Source organism: Colossoma macropomum, unplaced genomic scaffold, assembly GCF_904425465.1.
Source record: "Colossoma macropomum unplaced genomic scaffold, Colossoma_macropomum, whole genome shotgun sequence".
NCBI classification, from domain to species: domain Eukaryota; kingdom Metazoa; phylum Chordata; class Actinopteri; order Characiformes; family Serrasalmidae; genus Colossoma; species Colossoma macropomum.
The window spans coordinates 18,057,902-18,080,400 of NW_023494794.1; the positions used below are offsets into that span (position 1 = coordinate 18,057,902).

General features: G+C 38.8%; 1 protein-coding gene across 1 annotated transcript in view; it reads left to right on the forward strand.

Annotated features, from left to right (window-relative positions):
* The window catches only part of spns2 (spinster homolog 2 (Drosophila)), a 114,891-nt gene that overhangs the window by 86,865 nt on the left and 5,527 nt on the right, over positions 1–22,499 (forward strand). The window contains exons 7-12 of the mRNA XM_036580444.1: positions 562–714; positions 1,230–1,419; positions 6,144–6,209; positions 8,410–8,508; positions 15,586–15,749; positions 20,051–20,087. Coding sequence (XP_036436337.1) covers positions 562–714; positions 1,230–1,419; positions 6,144–6,209; positions 8,410–8,508; positions 15,586–15,749; positions 20,051–20,087 — 709 coding nt within the window. The remainder of the gene's footprint in view (positions 1–561; positions 715–1,229; positions 1,420–6,143; positions 6,210–8,409; positions 8,509–15,585; positions 15,750–20,050; positions 20,088–22,499) is intronic.

The following is a 22,499-nucleotide window of genomic DNA, read 5'->3' on the forward strand; positions in this document are numbered from 1 at the left end:
TCAATTTATGAGGGGAACTCAAACTTAGCGTAATCGCAGTGTTGAACCTACTGATATCGCATTATGGAAATAACCTCAGATTATTATAACAGATTATTAATTTACTGTGTGCTGTGGGCATCTTGAATAACCACAGTGCCAGATAGGTTTCTGTGGAAGTCTGACTCAGGGCATTCGATATGAATGGTGGGTCATATGGCAAAAATATAACATCATGATACTTGAAGACATTTTCACGATACACAAGATTCCAGTATTTCATAAAATAAGTGGCAATCAAGCAAATGGTAAAAATTAAAAAATAAAATAAGATAATGGCTTAATGGGTTCACACCTATTTAGCTACTTGTGACTACACAGTCTATGTAGTTACTTAACATTGGTTGTTTATACTGGGTCTCTACAATTGGCGTAAATAGTGTGATTAATCATGATTACGATAAAATGCCATATTGCCCACCACTGAATAAAAAGTATGCAAGGCAACCTCTAACCATGGTACATCGTGTTGTTTTGCTTATATCATGCAATTCTACCCTCATTTGTTTTTGTCCACTCTAGCCGGAGTTACATGTTCTCCTCTCTGGCCTCAGCGGCCGTGTCATTTGCGACGGGAGCATTTGGCATCTGGATCCCACAGTATCTGTTCAGAGCTCAGGTGGTGCAGAAGACCGCCGTGAGCTGCACTGTCCAGCCCTGCAGCAGCAGAGACAGGTAGGTACACTCAGAGACTGAACATAAAGTCCACACACAGAGTGAGAAAAGCGTTCTTCTTCACAGTCGTATGCAAAAGTTAGGGACTTCATGTATATATTTTGTTTTTTATGTTTTTGTTTATACTCCAGTTTCCTTCCACAGTCCAAAGACATGTGGTCAGGCCAATTGGACATGTTAAATTGCCCCTAGGTGTGAGTGTGTGTGTGAATGTATATGTCTGTCTGTCTGTCCTGCGATGGACTGGCGACCTGTCCCCCCGCGACCCAGAAGGATAAGTGGCTTAGAAGATGTGTGTGTGTGTGTGTGTTTTGTTTATGTTTTGTTTTCAAAGAATTGAGAAGCAGCGATTTGGCAGGACGGGTGGTCTGATTAGGTTAAAGACTGCTTCTTGGATGGCTAGGCTAACAGAAACATCCGAATATAACTGTTTTATTATCGTTGTAATTGTCATTTAATGACTGGTAAAAAGCCGGTTAGGTTACAGTCTTTCTGTGTTTTTTTTCTTTGTCCAGCCTGATCTTCGGGGCCATCACTTGCGTGACAGGGCTACTGGGTGTGGTCATAGGTGCAGCCACCACGCGGTTCTGCCGTCAGAAGACGGAGCGAGCTGACCCGCTGGTGTGTGCCGTCAGCATGCTGGGCTCGGCCATCTTCATCTGCCTCATCTTCGTCGTGGCCAAGAAGAGCATCATAGGAGCATATGTAAGTGCCTCAGTCATGGGGATTAGAGTGGAGTAAACAGGAGACTGGAGTCAGGTTAGGGTTTGTTGTGTAGTAACACGAAAATGTATTTGGGTTCAGATGGCTGATCTTTGAACAGCAAAGTAGATTAATGAGCTCCAGCAGCAATGCTGTTTGATTCAGACCTCAAACATATCCTAAGGTGTTCTACATTTTCAAGCCCCTGCAAAACAGTAGTAGTAGAGGCCAGAGTTTGAACAGAAGTTCACTGCAAACCTAAACACTCTAGTAACAGTGTTTGTAAAGCCTGAATTTTGTTTGTACTTTTGTGTAGATAATAGTATGTCACACAAAGTTAGAAACCACATGATGAAGCGTACTAGACCCTGTTTACACCTAGTTCTTTCATGCGTTGAGTACTAGGATTGTATCTGGATATAGATATGCACGTCAAGATGCATAAATCAGATTTAAAACAGTTTGCTTAAGCCACTTTAGGTGGTCTGAGATGCATTTTAGCCAGATGATATACAAGTATAAACGCAGTTGGGTAAATCTTTACCTCACCTCATCTCACTATGATATGTTACAAATTTAAATTACATAGCTCATGACCGCAGTGACTAATACAGTTTTTCTCTGAACAGCCGTCTTCTTTTGAACATCAGTGTAATGTTGGTTTCATTTAAATTTAGTATCATATCATCGGGTTGGTAAACATTTATGCACAGTTAGCATCTAATTTAACAATAGACATAATCTATCAAACTAAGAAAACAAAACAAAAAGGACCTTAAATGAATGTTTAAAATGAAATAAGTAAAAGGACCCTACATTTCTTCAAATGCCCCATTTTTTAGCCTCCAGACTATACATTAACTTCTCCATTGCAAAATGAGCTCTATAAAATAATCCTATTGTACATGAGGCCATGAGTCAGCCTAACTTTCTGCTCTATTGACTCAAATAATGCCCATATGCTAAAACCCAGGAAGCACAGTCCTATAATGACTACTGGATTCACCCCAAGTACACTAAAGGAAGAGTATTACGTTCTGTATTATTTTAAAACAGTCCAAAAAGCTCTGGTGCTTTCCGGTGGTACGGACCCCTATGTGCAATTAAAGAAAATCATTGTGGAATGTACGCTGCTGTTTGCTTGTTTAATGGACATGCTAACCAGGAAAAGGGTGCAGTTTCACTAGACAGTGGTGGAAAACAATGGACCATGGCATGTTTTTGGACGGACCACTCTAACAAAGGGGAAAACTTGAGTCGTACAAGAAAACAAACTCACCCCTGGCTGCATTCTGTCAGCCGAGAGAGACAATAAAGTTGGAACAGGACTGTCAACGCTCTGAGAAATTAAAAACTCCAAAGCATCCGGAGTTCCCATATGAAAAATGTCTGTGATTAAAAGGCTTGATATTTTTAGTGACACTTAATGGTCTGGTCAGGTCTTGAGAAACAGTTCAAGTGCTGTTATTCAGTTTACAGCACCCTGTGCAAGCAGTGGAGGAGATTACTGAAACACCCTGGTGTTATTTTTCTCATAAATAGTTCTCCTTTCAGCTTAACTTTAACACTGAGTTCATATTGTAGCGTGTAAATGATCACAATAATATACTACTATATAATAGTATTCAGATGTTGTCTAATAATCTAAAAAAAATGTTTTATTACTTCTTTAGGTTTGTACTGGATTCATAAGGTTAATGCAATGGATAATAATACCCCACCAATCAGCAACAAGTAAACAACTTTCTTAAATCATACAACCTTGCCTCAAACCGTGTCAAGACACTGTATGAATGATATCCATAGAAGCCTTTTCCTGCCAGGCTCAGGAGAAAAGAATCACTGATGTTTTTTCCTTCTCTGTTTCTGGCAGCAGTAGATCACAAATTTAACTTTCTATGTCAAAGTAATGAGTTACTTTTTTAACTCATAGCTTGCTGTGTTAAAATAATGAAATATTTTTTTTTAAATGTTGGTTAGTTAATTATAATTCTATACTTTTAACTAAATATTTATTATTATATTTATTATTATAAATTTAGTGCCTTCAAATTACTCATTCTAATAACATTGGAATGTTTTTCTTAACTTAAAATGTTGAAATAAGAAGACAAGTATTGACATAAATAAGGCATAATTTTGACACTAATTCAAAGTCTTGAAAAGTCACTCAAGAGATAAGAATTCAGTTATTTAAGTAAGTTAGTCACTATTTCAAAACAAAGTGAAAATCTTGAGAAATTAAGTCATTCTTTCGAGATAATTCAAAATCTAAACCTTTTTCCTCCTCTATCTGGTGGGAATGGGTTACTGTCAATATCAGTTAATATCTAGGGCTGAATGATTAATTATATCGAAATCGCAATTTAAAAGAGTGCAATTTTTCAAATCACAAGAGCTGCAATTTTGTGCTTATATGCTACATCATCCACAGCTGTCTCAGTGTGGAGAATTTTAACTTTGTGCAGAGTTCCTGAATTGGCATTCTGGCACACTACATTCAGTACTTTAACTTCAAATCCGAAAATATGTAATATTGGTTAGAAAAACCACAATTAGATTTTAGACCTATTTATAAACTGAAGAAAGTAATTTGCATAGTTAAAAACAATAATAGCAGGCATCTGAAAGCTTCCCAATTTCAGACATATTTGAAATTATGTAACATCTTGAGATTTAGATGTGTAGTTTGCACAATGCTAACTGTTATGGTGTAAATTTCCATTAGCTACATTAGCTTCATAGCTTCAGTGTATACATAAAAAAGCACATTTCAGACACCAAACAGGTCTTGGCTGATCGACTACATTTTGGGAAAAAAAATCCTTCCTTTAACACAAGACGCAAGAATATAATACATGTATTGCGTGTAATGCAGATCTACATTTGTCGCTCAAGAAGTTGATAGAAGCTTCTGGAATTTTCCATCTGACGACCCGGCTGTAGTGGTGTCCGTATTGTGAATAACAAACGGTAGACAGGGAATGTACAGCTTCAAGTAGCAGAGGAAGTGTGATGGTGACAGATGTGGAGTCTGAGAATGTGACAGAGAGAGAGAGAGGCAGGGAATGAGGGAAGAAAGAAAAAGAGAGAGAGTTCCAGCTGAGACAGCTGCCATATTGTGCGCCGAGCCGCTGATCAGACTTCAGGCTTTCTCCACAGTCCAGCAGGATTACTCTCTCAGTACGTCAGTCACGCTGTCTGAACCTTAACTATCACACACACTCTCTTGCATTCCACTCAGGCATGCAGAGAGACATCCTCCTTGAAGACAGGCTTCACATACGCTCGTGTGCAAATTTTTGGGCGCCCCCTATCTAATTACATTTGTGCACATCCTCTTGTACACACTTTAACATACTGGAAAAAATAAACCCTGGCATGTGCAAAACTTCTGGCACATTTCATACACTAAAATTTGCAGGAAAATCCTATATTTAAGTTCCCTTTTCAAAGTGAACATAGTTATGTATTTATTTTCAATGTAAATGCCTGAGAAGCTATTAGAGGGAGAGTGAAACACAAAAGAGGGATAAAATAATGGACAAACAAAAGCAACAAGCAACAAACAAAACCCCAATGATATGATAATCCATTACACCACAAGAAAAGGTTGTCAACATAAACCAACAAACACCAAAAATGAACACAAATGATGGGTCTACAATAATCCGTTATCAGAAAAGCAGGTACTTGCATCTATACATATATCCTTTATATACAGTCATATGCAAAAGATGGAATATCCCCAGAACAAAAGCCTGGCCTTGTATGAATGGACGTAACTGCCCTGGGCTATTGCCAAGATGACCGCTGAGTGAACAGACATTCCTATAAAGATTCTGGTTTAACATATTGGCAGAAAAAAGAAACATAAAATATGAAATGTGCCCTAACTTTTGCACAGGTCATGTTTTATGTTTTATTTTTGTTCCCAATATGTTAAATGTGACAAGCAGTAATTGTGTATTAAAATGCAAAAGTGTGTCGAGGACGTGTTACCGTATTTTAACTTATGCATAGAAAATCAAGAAAAACATGTAATTTGACCACACTTTTGCACACGACTGTGTCTTGAAATGAGAAATTGAGCTATTCTTCCAGTTTGAATGTTTTTTGCAGTGTGTTCCAATCTTTTTCAGCAGCAGACTGAAATGATAAAGAGACACAAGAAATGTTGGTTTTAGGGACTAGACCACTGATCTGGCTGACCCTAAAGACAATGACACAAGGCCTGCCAGCTGCTGCCAGCTGTGTCTGCAGCTCAGAGACTCACACAGCGATCGCTTACGAAACTCAATACTTGCATTTTAATTCACCGTTAAGCAATGAACGTCCCAACAAGCAGACAGAGCTGAATGGCTGTTACTTGCTGTGGGAAATTGTTTCATTTTCTCTGGAGACTCAAAAGAAAGTCGTTAAATTGAGTCTCTCATTGAAAGCTTCGTTCTAGGTGATTTCTGCCTCTGTTTCTGTAGTCTGGAGGAAAAAAGAAATATGCTCAATCACCCCAAATTGAGTATTACGTTCCAAAATAATGCGACCACAACATAATAGCATGTTTTCATATTCCAAAACAGTTCTGTGGGTTTTTCTTCTTTGATTCAAGCGAAGCTTCATCGTTGACCTGCAGTGAGCTGACATTAATACATTCTTAGATGACAGATTCAGTGGTGTTTTACTGCAACGATGAACTTCACAAATTCTCTGTCTCTCTCTTCCATCAGGTCTGCATCTTCATAGGAGAAACACTGCTCTTCTTGAACTGGGCCATAACGGCGGACATTTTAATGGTACGTATCGAGAAGCCTGTATTTATCCACCAGGCTAAAAGAGAATAACTCTCACAGAAAGAAGGCTGGTCGTATTCTCAGGCTTGTTTCTCATTTGGCGTGGTAGCTGTAGGCTGGGTGGAGCTCAGGCCGTAATTGCGGCCTCTGATTGAGCTTAATGTGAACACCACTCGCGGAAAATAAAACAGAATAACAGTTTCAGGAGAGGCCATGTTTTTGAGTCTGGGTGAAGCGTGAGGGATGGGCATTAGAGCTAGACAGAGCTGAGCAGCAAGAGAGAGAACAAATGAGTGGAGGGGAAGAAATGTTAATCATTTTAAATGAAATCTTTTTGTAACTAAATATGGTCATTCTGATAAAGTTAACTGATTTCCATTAAATTGAAAGGAAGGGAGAGACAAAGAGAGAAGATAAGGGGGGAGAAAAAGAGGAAGAAGGAGCTTGAGAGGGCAGAATGAGTGAGAAGGAGAAGGAAAAGAAAAGAAAAGAAAAGGGGAAACAAAAAGAGCTTGAAAGAGAGAGATAGAGAAAGAAAAGAGACAGGACTACAGAGAAAGAAGGAGAGAAACAGACAGGACTAGAGAGAGAGAGATAAGGAGGGAGAAGGAGAGAAAGAAGGAAAGAGACGGCGAGAGGGAGGGAGGGAGAGGGAGAGAGAGACCGAGAGAGAGAGAGAGAGAGAGAGAGAGGACAGACATAGACAGGACAGGAGCATAAAGTTGACTGACCTAAATGAAATAGGACTTCTCGCAAAATGCAGGAACCGGCTGACCTCTTATCCTGCCCAGCGGACACGCACAGCAGAATGTGAGAGAGAGAGAGTGTGTGTGTGTGTGTGTGTGTGTGTGTGTGTGTGTGTGTGTGTGTGTATGTGTGTGTGTATGTGTGTGTGTATGTGTGTGGTAAGAGGTTATAGAGTGCACTGTTCCAGAGATACACCAACATTGCAGTGTCAGGCTCCACTCAGTTACTCACCTCCAGCCAGCTTAACTCAAACTGACAGTGCTGGAAGTCAACAGCAATTAGGTGAACAACCTCTGCATAATCCAGCACTCCTGGAATTTCTGTATTTCTGCTGTGGAGGGATTTGTGGAATTATTCCATTTTATTAATTCATTTATTTTAGTGCTGTCACAGTCGATTATATTATTCATTGAGAAATTTACCTCAAAGAAGGTCAAACAATAAAATTTGACTTAACTGAATGATAACAAACCACGCATACCCTTTCAAAAATTACAAAAGACTTCATTATACACAGACAACTTGGAATCCTTTAACCCTGTCGTACCAAGCGCCTCGCTGGCTATTCATTCTGAGAATTTGGAAACGTCCTGTTAAACACGTTTAAATCTACTGCCAGAGGAGTTATGGCGTTCGCATATTCATGGTGACCACAGTGCAACATAGCAGCACAAAGAATCGGGGTTTCTGCATGCTAGTGTGGATAAAAGATGCACAAGGCTTCCTTTATAGATGCACTGTGATTTTTTAACAGTAAGCTCATTTATTATTGAGTGGGTTTATCAGAGTAACTGATATGGTGTCTTCTAAAACGCAAACAACAAAAATCTATGATTTTCTTTTTAGATCACATTTTTTTACATATGAAATATATGCACAACAGCACTGAGAAATCACAGTGGAGAAGAGCAGATGTAGACATGCCTCAAAGATTTAAAACACTTCCTTCACTAAAACTATACAAAAATGCTATGTGCCAGAGAAATGCATATAAGTGGAGGTCCATTAGGCTGTTTCTCAATGTAAGAGACAATTATCCTGCACACTAATTGTTGATGATTCACTGAGAAGGTCATTGTTTTATCATTTATTGTTTAAAGGAATAATTGGGTTGAAATAACTGATCATGACACCCTTAATTTATTGCTTTTTCATTTATATATTGGGGCAATGCACATAAATTAAACCAGTTAACTGGCTAATTTGCAACTATCATCCCTGAGCCCTGATGTTATTTAACATTAACAATCCAAGTTAAATAAAGAGAGTTTATACACAGACAATCTAATATACAACAAACACACAGCACACCAAACACAACCTGCAGATATAAGACCGCAGTTACATGCAGGTGAGCCAGCATAGTAATATACAAGGTTCAAATTCTATTATATACTAACCTTCCCACCTCTCTCTCTCTCTCTCTCTCTCTCTCTCTCTCTCTCTCTCTCTGCAGTACGTTGTCATACCAACCAGAAGAGCCACTGCTGTAGCCTTTCAGGGTTTCACCTCACATCTACTAGGGGATGCTGGGAGTCCGTATCTAATAGGCCTGGTAAGTCTCTCTCACACACACAGGACAGCCCGCACCTCCATGTATTGAAACACCACCAGAATGATTGATCACATTTAAATGACTTCATTCAGTCTAGTGCAGGGGGTCTCTATCACAGTACTGGTGACCCCATGCTTTTTTGCATTTCCCCTAACACACCCAAACCAGCTCACAGACAGCTTGATAATGAGGTGATGATTTGCATGGAGTGTGCTTGAGAAGAGAAAACATAAAAATGTTCAGAGCATGGGGTCCCCCATGTTTAGAATTGGAAAGCACTGCAGTAGTGAGTTCTGCAGCCATGGTATTGGGTAACTGCTGTGTGTATTGAGCGCCACTATTGAGTGTTTGTACATATCCACACAGTCTTACAAATCAATACTTAATCTTTGCCTTGCACTTTAAATGGATGGCCTCTTTCCCCAGATTGGAAGACAAGCAGTTCTCAAAGATAGAAGAGACAGTTTGTTTCATGAAAAAGAAGGCTATAAGCTGAAGGCTTAAAGGGATAGTTTGGCCACACATCAAATTTACACAATTCTCCCCTTAGGCTGAACATGCTTGGTGTCTGAAGTGTGCCTATCTAATTTTGCACTGGAGCTACAATGTTAATGTAGCTAACAAGTAATTATACCTCTCCAATTAGCATTGCGCTGTCTATATGTCTAAATCGCACCAAGTAGTTAAAGATACACAGTGTAAGTTTTAGGGATTTGGAGACCTCTCTGGTGAAAATTTGTAATTGCATGCAACCTCACCAACTTGGTGAAGGATGTGTCTTCTGAAGATGTGAGTGACTTATTTAGTATTGCCATCAAATCTTTATCACTATAAGAATGATTTTGCATTTGAGACCTAAACATAGAGCTGGACCTTCTTTTTGAGTCTGTGTGTATGATGCTAATACATAAAGCTAATGACGCGATCCATATAAAGCCCTGCAAAATCTCACCTGAAAACTCTGACTTTTAAATTATTATTTTAGGCTTTACAGGGTGACTTGCAGCAGTGCACGCACACCATATTGTGATGTGTTTTAATTTGTCTTGACTCAGTAGGAAATTTCTTTCAGTTTAACAAAAACATTTACATGGTGTAGCTTTAAATAATCTCAGATTTGCTTGTGTGATTTTTGGCATATTTAGGACTGCTAAATTAGTCCCACCCATTAAAAAATAAAAATTGATTGGTTGGTTCCACTGTCACTTCCCAATTATGACAGTGACAAATCTGACAAGAAAGGCCTTCTGTCTAGCTCCTGAAGTCCTAACCAAACAGTTGCTTGGCTGTATCTACCTGGATACCATGAAAAAAACAACTCCTGATTGGACATTGTTCCATTGGTCGTTTTAAGATCTAAACCCTTCTGTTTAACAATAAAATAAGAGCATTATAACAATAGTTGCTGAATTTAAATACAAGCATGATGATTTTAATTATTTAATTTAAATAATTTAAATGAACTAAAAATTACAGTCGTATAAGTCACTAAGCCATTTCCTGAAAGCCTAGAAGGCCTAGAGGACACCTTACCAGTAACAAAGGCCATCAGTGACCTAAAGTGGAATTGTGATGAATTAAGTAAAGGCTTCAGTGTGTGCTTTAAGTAAAAGGCTTCTCAACATGAGTTTCCCTCTCCTGTCCTGGAGTGCCAGCTCTCTTTCCAGTAATGCCTCCACCCAGAGGGCTCCATGCAGATTCAGCTATTGTAAATGCCACTTACTGGCACACTCAAGGACATAAATACACAAAACTGTTCCCTTTGGCCTCTTTGAACACCTCTGGCAGACAATGGGCCCTCATTTCATAACGCCCGATGTTATTGTGCTTTCTTTAGGCTATCAAAGGAAAAAGGTCTGTGTAGAACGTGTCGTTAAGCACCTATGCTGGAGCAGCCAACCAAATCCGGTTCACATTATAACAAGAATGGCATAACTGGTAAACCAGTACTTCCACCAACACAGGAAAAAGCCCACAGCAATAGGCCAGACTTCCCCCACCGACACCCATTCAGCGTTCCTGGCATTCTGTGAAGGAATGTTAAAAGCTTTTCCAAGTTAAACAACAACTCCTGTACATGTTCTCGACAGGTTCATAACCCCTGCCTTGCATGGTGCTGACCTGGGAGCTAGCCCTGAGGTCAGCTCCATTGTTCTGCTTACCGCGCACTGTTTTTCAAAATTCCTTCCCTTCCTTACGATAACATGTACGTATATACAGGCTTTTCATATCAAATACACAAGTATGGTAAAACACCTGTAACCAGATTTAGATATTATATATATATACTGATGAAACTCTCACTCATAGGCCAGTAAAGCCTTAAGGTCTAGAGTTAGTGTTTAGCTCTACATTTGCCTTATATTATGTAATTATTTATTTAATAATTTACGTGATAAATGATCTTTGTTTTACAGCTTTCTCAGGATCGTCTACAGCTATAGCAATTTCCTACTAATTTGTTGAAATCTGTTAAATTGTAGAGCAGTAGCATCGTAATAGAATCATTTCATACTAGGGTTATATGTATATGTCATATGGGATCCGAATTTTTCCCCTACATTTGTCAAATGTTGTAATATATTTTCAATATATATCAATATAAATCAATATAAATCATTATTCGGCAAAGAAAATGAGGAAAAAGATACATAACTGCAGTAATTGCTAGCTTTTCAAGTCAATGTTAAGTCTCCTAAATCCACCAGAGCACACACTGTTGAACCATGGGGGGTTCTCACAAGACGACTGTCAAAAAAAGCTAAACAGGTCTATTCCTATGTATCTTTGAGAAGGACTTTCTAGAAAATCTTCACGCTAGTGATATCCTGCTGTTGCTGTAGGCTAGAGTGTGGCCCCGTGGAAAGTTGGTGTGGATGGCTGCAGTAGCTGTGTAGCAACTTAGCCACGTCGCTTCCCTACCTTACTCCTTATTTTAGTATAAAGCATCCATGTCCAGAGCACTGGCTTGTCATAACAGCCTACCATTCTGAAGCAAACCATTCAGTTACCACACACGAATGTATGTTTGCCCATTAGCGTTACTCAGTTAATCGCCTCAGTCACACTGAGCTGGTAGAAAGCTGCTGAATATTCGTAAATATCCCCATATCAGGTCTGTCAGTGGCTGGGTAAGAACCTCATACAATTCTAATAAAGCCAAAATAGGTATATTAAATTGGGGAAGAATATTCAAATGTTTAATGTCGTTTTGACAGCCTTAGATATACCTGCAGCTATTTTACTGAAAACAATAATCCCAAACTTTTAAACGCTAGTATATAATATTCTCATTATCTACAACCCTCACCACCCTGTAACCCATTCTCTCACACACACACACACACACACACAAATATACATTTTATAGGTTTATGTGAGTCTGGCCTGTCCACAGTAAATTCTTTGTATGGCCCAATCTCTCAATCATAGTTTTAGAATTACTGTAGCAACTCGAGGAATCTCAGAGTTCAGGCCCTGGGTCAGGGCATTATTTAGTGGTGAGCCACTGCCTCCAGCCTGCTTTGCTCTCCTGGGATGTTGTATTAGATGCTAACAGCATGTTTAAATATGTTGTCCTTGCTTCCAAAACAAGCCTAAAGAATGCTATGTCTGTATTTAGAAAATGTGCATGCTGATGAGGCAGCACTCCCGATAGTGCCAGCTCAGTGAGCAATTAGGTACAGAACATGCACGCTCTTATCAAAGCCCCAAAGCATGCCCCGCTTCCCTGCAGTAACTGGCTTTTTAAGTGTGACAACAAACATTAAAGCGGGCAAAAAAACAAAACAGAAAACGCAGATAAGACAAACCAAGTGGTTTTGTTGTTTTTGCAGCCCTGGGCTCACAAAAGACTGGACCTGAGCCATTGAATACCTTAATTACATAATGCGCTAATAATTGTTGCACCCTCCACCATCTACTGAACCTGACGGCTCTGGAGCCTTAAGGTCTGACTGGCTTAACTGATTTGACAGGTATGTTTTGAGGTCAAAGGCCAAGTTCAGTCTGGATGCAGTCCCACCAAGCTGATACATTCCACCCAGCTGAAACATACACGCCATGTTGGCATCATTTGAAAAGCACAAGATGAGTTTAGCGCGACACTGCTGCTGCTTTAGGTGCCCCTGGCTATCGCCCAGCTGGTGACCCAGCAAATAATGGTTTTGGATGCTTCTGAAAATTCTCTCCTCTCCTTCAGATAAGGGCCAGGGCCCAGACTTTATACACATCAGGTCTGTCAGTGGCCGGATAGAAATGTGCGTCAACTGTGACTCGACTATTTCATGCCAAAGGTCTAGCAGCCTGGTGTGAGTGAGACGATGACGCACAGAGCTCACAAATTGCCCTCAAAATGCAGAATTAGAGAGAGCTAGGTAAATAAAATTCCTGCAGGAGAATGCATGTTGGTATGATGTGTCTTTAACAACCACATGCTAATGCTTCAAGATGCAGATTCTTTTTTTTATACCTGGCTGGTATAAAAAATCATCTTTGTTCATCTTTAAAAACTCTATTTCTTTGTTATTTAAGATAAATATGCAGTGACAGTTTAATTAAGAAGAAATAGATACAGTACATTAAGCGATATGTTAGGTCATATTTCTGAGGTGATGAGATGTAAGATAGGAACTTTGGATGTGTGGAAAAAAAACCCTGCAGATTTCTTTGAAAACTGAGGGCAAGTCTCCTGAAAATACTGGAAGCTATAAGGGCAAATGGTGGATACATTAAATGCTTATATATATATATATATATATATATATATATATATATATATATGTGTTGATATTGTTGAGGCTTCTGTGTAATTTTCTGAAACATTTTTGTTTTCTGCTTTTGGCTGACAACCATTTTGATTAGAAATTAAAGTAATTGAAGGGTGGTTTGTATACAACACCAAAAAATCATTACTTCATTTTCAAAACATAACAAAATATCCCCTATCTAATACCTTCTTGTGTATGAAAAATCTTTTTCAGCCTAGTGGGTGGCAGTATAATCATGTCAGGTATAAGCTATCGGCAATAATCTACCGCAGAAGAAACATTATTCTGAAATGTAATTAGACACGCGCTAGCTACATAATCTCAGCCTAGCCTCCATTTCGTCGGTGGAAATAGCTAAGCGCTAATGTGATTTGGCAGACTACCTGAGCCTGCCACACATATACACACACACTTACTTCCAAGTTCACACACTGGACCTCACTTGTCAGCACAGTGCACAGTCTCCCACATTTTAGACTCAGCAGTCCTTCCCATCCCAAGGGAGACATGCATTAGTGCTGATGCTAACACATTAGCAAATCACGGCAGGCAATGTGCCCTTCCACTTTCAGGCCATTTGAGGTGATTCTTAGTACCCTTCCATAACATCAGCTCAGTGAGGTTAGTGATTGTACTGACACTTGGCTCCACAGACCTATTTTGTGCCTCACAGTATGCTAGCCTGCTCACATAGGCCAAGGCATTCTTCTAGCCAAGCTTAGGTAAGAATTGTCTTACATGCTTCTTTGTCGTCTTTTAGCCGTCATGCCTTCAAAGACCTGTCAGGAAATGATGTTTCATAATTTCTTCTTTTTCACTTTTAAATATAATGCTTGCTCCTAGTAGGGTTCCAGAGAAAAGCCTTAAAAGTCAATGTGAATTGTAATACATTTTTGTTCCTCACTGTGACAAGATGTTTTAGAGGCGACCAAAGCAGAAAATGTTTTAGAGGTGGCCAAAAATCTTTATATTTTGATGAAAGATTATGAGATAATTCTTGTTTTCCCACTAAAATGCTTTGGTATGATGAACTGTGCTAATATGATAAAGCAACATGAGCTACCATGTTTTTAAGATTGGGGTTTTTTTAACTAAATTCTTCAGACTTTGACATTTCATTACATTACAAAATAACAAAATTCTTAAAGAAGCATCCATTGAAAGGTTCTTTAGGGAAATAAGAGTGTGAACGCAGCCATTTGAACCCTGGTGTGGACCGAATTACCTGATTATGAACTCTTGTGTATTTTGAAATTGAAATATGTACGGAAAACAAACAAAATACTTCAACAGACTATGCATAGATTGACATCATAGATCGTCATCACTACTTAAAGTATTTTCCTTGGTACGTGAAATAAACAAATTTCTGATGCTGTCTTAACACATGTATGCATTTTATCCTCTCTTCGTGAGCTCTGAATCAGAAATTATAAAATGTATGGGTTCAGTTTTAAAACATACATAAAACCCACAAGCACAGTTAAGCCAGACTAACTTACAGCATACTACATAGTGTTTGTTGGACAGTATTCCAGTAGTATTTGCCAAATGTGCGTCACAAAACCTGTCAAATTAGTTGCAACTTTTATCCATATGACTTTTTGGTATCATGTCAATTATGATAAACAAACCATAACTAAATTGTAACAAACACTTTCTGCTTGGACCAAGAGAATCAAGCTACAAACATAAAAGCAGCCTAAATATGGTTGTTCTATAGCAGTTGTCATTAACCCTGGTACTGTAGCTCTGTTTTCCTACATAGTGTAGTTCCAACCACAATCAGCCACGCCTGCTCCAGCTAGTAAACTTCTTCAGAAGTTCCTGATAGGCTGAATCAGACACAACAGTGTTAGATAAGGGTGGTGGAGCAGCACGTCAGATGCAGGGTGGAACTGCGCTCTCAAGATCTGGAAAGTAGAGGAGGAGAGTTGGTGACCACTGCTCTATAGCATTGCTCCAAACAACTTATTTGACACCAAGAGTTAAGTCTGAACAATAAATGGAGCATAGGCTCTTGTGTCTTGTGTAGATCTGTGAATTCCCTAAACAGGGAATCCATGTAGGCTAACCCAGGCTCTAATCAATATCTTAATCATGTTATGACCGTGTTATTGATCAGGCGACATGTTTATGACTGTTCACATTATCTATTACCATTGCACAAGGATGTTGCACTGACTTTCTTAAAGAATTACCAGCAGGGTTCAGTCCTTGAAAACCGTATTTGGTCATTGGCCTCAAGAATGACTAGCAGCATGATATGCCATTGTTTCCTAAAGCATGTTTGTCTGTGTTCCTGCAGATATCAGACGCGCTGCAGAAGAGCTATGCTACGTCAGTGCTGTGGCAGTTCCTGAGCTTAGGCTACGCCCTCATGCTCTGCCCCTTCGTCATCGTCCTTGGGGGGATGTTCTTCCTTGCCACCGCCCTCTTCTTCCTCGACGACCGAGACAAGGCAGAGCAACAGTGAGTGGCTTTTGCTTGACTCATCACAAATGCATAATACACATATTCTTTTTATGAAAACTGACACTTGAACACATTTTTCCATCCCAATGAAACCCCCCATTGTATCCAAGCGCAGGGCTGTAATTTTTCATTTTTCAACACATAATGGGAGTCTAGAAAAATGGCTGTTGCTATGGCGATTGAGGCAACGTTGGCAGCCCTCATCCTGAAAGGCCTCAGGTGGAGCTAGCTAATCCATCAGAGTGAGGGAGATTAAAATCCGCTTCTGTCCAAACAAAGAGATTCTGCATCACATAGACAATGGGCCTGTGGTAACACAGGATAATAACCTCTAAAGGAGGTTATTTCACTTCCAATGGGGACAAAAAACAAGAAGAGCGAAGGAGACTCGAATAGCAGTAGTGGTGCTAATTCAAGACCAGAAGTAACACTGCAGATGTCAGAGCAGCATAAAAGAGCAACATCTTGTTATCATTTCAACAGGGTGGTCAGACGAGTTCATGCCCCAGGAATTTCAGGGCGACGTTTTGTCTAGTAAAAACAAGAATCATAGACAAAGAGCTGTAAGTCAGCGAAACTGCACTGCTGACAAAAGCTGTTTTCACACCACACACACACGTTATGTTACACTGCTTACTTAGATTGTACTTAGAAAGCTGTACTATATATATATATATACATATATATATATATATATATAGTAATATATATATACATAGAAATATTGGGAGTGTTTTGGTTTTGTCGTTGTTGCTGTTAGGACATGGAGTTAGAAGGTGGCTGCACTTTCCAAGTAATCTCAATTACAAATTTAGTTCAGTTCATAAGACCTCACTCCACATCTCAGATATCCAGTTCCTGTGTTCTAGCACAAATGTCCTTTTTGTCTGTTTCCTTTTCTCAGGAACAGCTTCTTGATAGCTACACATCCTCTTAGTGTCAAGCTGTCTTCTCACAGTCTCCCAGATCTTGCATGGTTGTCAGGAGTCCCAGTTTCTCAGTATCTTTTAAGATTTTTTTTTAAATTTCAGTTTTGAAACTCTGTTTTTTCAGTTATCGTCCTTTGACGCTCCACTACATTATGCAAAGAGATCAGATCTATAATATCCTTAGAGATATCTCCCTAAAAATGATTAACTTGTGCTTAATAACAGTTTTGACTGGAAATCGTATGAATGAAGGGCAGTCTCTGACTATATATATTAAAGTAAAAATGGTGCATTTAAAAAACACATGACACACATCCCTCAGGAGCTGGAAGAATCCAAGTGCCTTAAAAGGCAAACAGAATTTCAGAACCTAGAGCGCAAGATGCCGTTCTCCTTTGCATTGTTTTATCAAGTGCACTTCCTGTGTTTGCTTCCGTTCTGAAATGACTTCCTTCCACTCTGGTCATAGACATTTTTGGGTAGGGTGGCAGTCTTAACGTCTACGGCCGTCTGCAGCCTGTATGTATGCTCCCTGAAGACCAGGGCTCCTTAGTTTCCCACGATGGGATCTCAGTGGCACTTGGCCTTAAACCAGGAATCCTTAGTGAACTAATCAGTCTAAACAGCTCTGACCCCAGAGCAATAATCAATGACTGAACTCAGAATTCAGTCAATCAATAATGTCACAGGGTTTGAATTTCTGTTAATATTTACAGGTTAGTGTTAAAGGCTATATCAATAAGGAGCTATTTAGTTGCTTAATCAGGTCAAGTCTTTTTTGTTCTTACTCCTTTAGTAACACAAATGAAGAGTACATTTACACCAAGACCACGGTAAATAAAAAGATAATAATATTATAATTTTAGCAGTTAGGCATCCAGAGTTATTATTGTCATTTTTCTATACATTTAATTTACATTAAATTAATCTAAATGCATTTACATACTGGTCAGTTACATAGTTAGCTGTATAACAAATTAATTTTATATTCTGTATTTGCAGACTGGCAGACATTTTCCTGTTGGTTTAAGTACTAAAATACTTTAATACTTTAAAAAGAAATTACAAAAATATGTCAATTTCTGAGCTTTCAGTGAGCAATGAGTGACAAAATGAAAATAGCGATAGCTGCAAGGGTTAAACCTACAGTTGTATGTACCTCTGGTCAAAGTACATGCTTTGTTGATTTTGTAAGTGAAAATTACTTATGCAGAACACACTTTACACACATTTTACACACAGTTTAATGCACAGTTAATGTCTGTTTGCTGAATTTAACATATCGGGGAAAAAAATAAAACAGAAAATGTGGCCTGTGTAGAACTTATGACACATTTAATATTTTATGTGTATTTTTCCCAATATGTTAAACTCTGCAAATAAATAGAAATTGTGCCCCAAAATTTAGAGGATGTGTTAACATATTTTCACGTACAAAATCAACAAAGCATGTCATTAGACTGGGAATGTTCTAAATTTGCATATGGCTGTATACATTGATATAGCAGAGCTCAGAGTTGGAAGGCAAACATTAGAGGTTAATGCAGGGCACTGCCAAAGAACTCCCTCATTGTCTTACAGCACCATAGACCTTCCTTTTGTGGTTTAAGTATTACCACATTATTGCGCAGTGTAGGTTTGCCAGGCCACTGTATTGCATCCTGTGTTATTAACCACATTAACCTTCGTGCCATGAAAGCAGGAACAGATAGCGCTGCAGGCCTGATACAGAGCGAGAGATGGATACTTCCTCAGAACGCGTGCATTCCAGTGAGCTTTATCACATACAGTAGCCCTGCCAGTCATAGATAAGTGTTCCTAAGCTTGGCTGTACTGCGCTGACAGGGGCATTCATAATTGATCACTCATTTAATAATTTGCTATGATACTTGCTTCAGAGGGTACACCAGTGTGCTGATGTTCAAAGAAGCTATACTAAAGGCAAAAATATTGCAAAAAAAACTGAACTGCTACCATCTTATGTAATTGGCTTCTAACAGCATCTAAGAAAAAAAATGCAACAACAGGGGATCAGAGCCAGTCCAAAAATAGGAGCCTTTTTTTGCTGTGCTTTTTCAAGCTTGGAGCTAGCTCTCGATTCACAAGTATCTCTAATAGGAATCAACACAAAAATGCACTGTCCTCAGAGATCCCCCTCTATTTATAAAAGCCCAAGAAGCAGAATGAACAGCGTTAGCTCGCGTGATGCCGTCTATTCCTAGGGCCAGAAGAGTGACTTGTTATTTCTAGGTTGTTAGCTTTTTTTGGCTGACAGGAAGCCATTTATAGAACAGAGTACGACTTTGTTCACAGATGCACTCGCACATACAGACGCGTGAGAACATCATCTGTCTCATTTACTTTGCTGCTGTGGCATCAAGTAGCTTAGTGCCTGCAGGGGCCCCCATGTATCTAAGTAAAGATTAACTATAGTCTAAAGCGCTTCTGGCATGCAGGGCAGGAGCAATAATCAATGACTGAACTTGGAAGCATGCTTGGTTAAGTGTGGCTTCCCAACAACAGAAAGAAATGGAGAGAAAAAAATCGTAATCTGACAAATATGTAATAAAGACCTATTATATAAAAACTTAGTTATATAGTTATATTAGGAACTGCAGGGAAAAGAACACCTCTTTGAAACCTGTTCAAAAAATCTCAAGTGTTCATTATAAATAGAAAGATCCAGAGTTAGCCTGAACATCGCACTAGCAGGCAGGCGATGTGGCTAAAATGTAATATATTTTCTCAATACATAATATTTCATTTTCTGTGGTTTGTTGAACTGGAACAGACAAAAATGACCCAGCAGTGATGCAACTTTACTGGCATTTCACTGTCAGTGCAGGTTATATGTCTTTTTGGACAATTTCTATTGGTCTGTTGGCCATGAAATTTTGAGACCATGTAAATGACGATGCATTTTCCAATGATATAAAAAGAGACAAACAAACAAACAAAAAATCATATAACTTGAATGTAAATAGTTTTTATATTTAAGTATAATTTCGTACAAAATTTCTGCAGTTATTTGATCTGATCTGATCAGGTTAAGCAGAAAAGATCACATTTTGGGGCAACAATAATACTGTATTTTTTTTTAAAGAACATCAGGGAAATGAGTGTATAATCTGGCATTTTATATAAGAGACCAGGCATATGTAAGCTCCACTTATATCTTTGTTAGAGCCATAATGTTGCTCTCCACAGCCCCTGAAACATGCATTGGTTAACTTGACCTCTACAATTCAAGGTGATGTCTGTCTTAGGGTGTGTAACTGTTCCAAGATGCATGACTCTTTTGAAACTCTAATTGTAACTTTGATAGTGCCATATCTCATCATATTTTCCCTTCTTTCTTTGTTTCCCAAGGACGAATCAGCTCTCTCTGCCTCCGTCTACAGTAAAGGTAAGACTGAGTCAAATTGCATTTCACTGTTATCTCCCCTATAAAAGCTCTCAAAGTAATTTCCTAACACAATCTGTAATTTCAGTGACATTTAGCTGCAGAGAATTTGATGATTCATACTTATTTGTGGGTCCTTGAGAGCACAGAGGAAAAATGTGGAGAGGACTGATGACATCCTGCTTTTTGAAACTCAAAAAGAGATCAAACAAAGTTTCCTCTGATTCCTCAGCTTACTCACAACATTTTGACTCTGACATCAAAAAATCTACTGATCTTAATCTTAGATGTCAGAGGCTCATGGTAGGGTTGGGTTTCCAGCTGCAGACATGTTAGATTAGAATAGAATACAATAGAAAACTTTAGCCAAATTTGATTCTTAACCTTTGGTGTACTTGATCTCCCTGTTTTATTCCTGTTATTCATGGCCCAGGGATCAGGCTGGAGTAGTAGGCCTCGCTCCGGTATCTTGCACTCTTAACAGCACGTTCCTGCCCTTCCTCCTTCTCCTCTTATCAGTCTCACACACTCACACTTCGCTCGAGCCTGTGTATGTAAATACCGGAGCTCTGAAAAAGAAAAGATCGAGGAAAAAAGAAGGAGAAAAAAAAACATACTGTAGACGGGGAACTAGCCACTCCAAGCTTTCCAGTTCTGTAGATACTCACAATGGACCTTTGGGTGTACCTCTCTAAAAATAACAAGACCAGAGTTTTCTCTTTATGTTCTTGTGGCTCCACTTTGGAAGGTTATCAAGCCAGGACAAGATTTGTGTTCTGCAGTCACCACACCAGGACCTCCTGTTGTGTTTGTATAGACATTGATTGGTTGCACTGACTCAGACCTGTGTAAATGAAATAATATCAGAAGCTTCTCTGAGACACTTAAGTATATAGAAAAATATGGCCTGACAGATATATTACTGGCATAATACAAAAAAATCAGTCTATATTAAGTTTCCACAGATTTTTTAAATAAGAACTCTACACAGAACTACATTCAGGACAGTCATGGTATAGACGATAATGTCAGGCGCAAAGAGGTGTTAATGACTTTGTGAATTTGTGAATATGGGGTCATGCATCACATGCGTAGACATGAGTCCCATCAAAACAGCAACTGTTTTGATGCTCTGGGTTAATGCTACAAGGCTTATTCCTATGAGAGTCCCTGTCTCCTACTAAGTCATTGACTGACTGACTGACTGACTGTTACCCATTGTCAAAATGCGCAAGCCAACATAAGGTGGTGGTATACAAACATAAATGAAGTGACATTGTCATCTACATTGTCATCCATATACCTCTACTCAAAATGTAGGGCTCACCTTGTTTTATAAGCAGTCTTATTTAGCAATTTTCACTCTTCCAGGTGAGGATAGTCACCAAGCACTAGTGTAGAACCACTAAGTGCACCAGAATGTAAACTGGAGTAGTATTTTGATGTGAGTGATTGCCAATTTTAAAAATAATGGCTTTGTATAGAGTTCACCAGTGTAACGTAGCTAGCTCAGAGGCTAAAATGTTAGCGCTGTTACCCAATGATAGCAGGTAGAGAGCGAGTTGTTTTTGCTCAGTTTTACACTCAAAAGTACTAGTAGTAGTAGATAATTTGTGTATTTCTTGACAGTGGCTAGTAAAAAACCTAAATGGGCTCGAGACACTAACATTGTAGTCTACCTTTTAAGGTGGACTACATTGTTAATTTGCCACCTAGTCTTGTTTTACACGTCAAGTCAAGTTTATTTCTAGAGCACAGTTAAAAACAGCAAGAGTTGACCGAAGTGCTGTACAACTAATCAAAGTCAAAATATTTATAAACAGAAGCAAATTTGATTGTAAAAACACAAACAGTGCAATTAAAACACAAAAAACAATAAAAAAAAAACATGAAGTAATACATTAAGCTAAAAAAAAATTAAAAACTTACATAACATAGAATTACACAAGTTAAACACAGTCATAAGCCAAAGAAAAGAGAAAAGTCTCAAGGGAAGATTTAAAGTCTCCAGTAGTTGATGCAGATCTCACCTTAAGAGGTCAAATTTGTCAGTTAGGCCCTAAAAGATACAGCATCATCAACCAGCCTTCACAGATAGATGAACAGATGCGGATCTTAAGATACTTTCATGCACAGTGCTTCAATTCAGCACAGTTCAAGTAATAAATGCCTTACGTTCTTGCTGTTTTTTTTCTATGTACTGTTCTTTTTTTTACATTTGTGTTACAGCTTACTTACCTTTCAGAATCTATAACCTTATAGCATTGAGAGAAAAATCAACATTTGTAGTGGATCATTACATTTACAGTAGCTGACGCTCGCCCTAAAGCATCTGACATTAACAAACTGCCGTTCCCTCTACAGCAGCTTTAGGTGCCTTGTCTGGTTGAAGCCAGCAGCCATTAGCTAGGATTG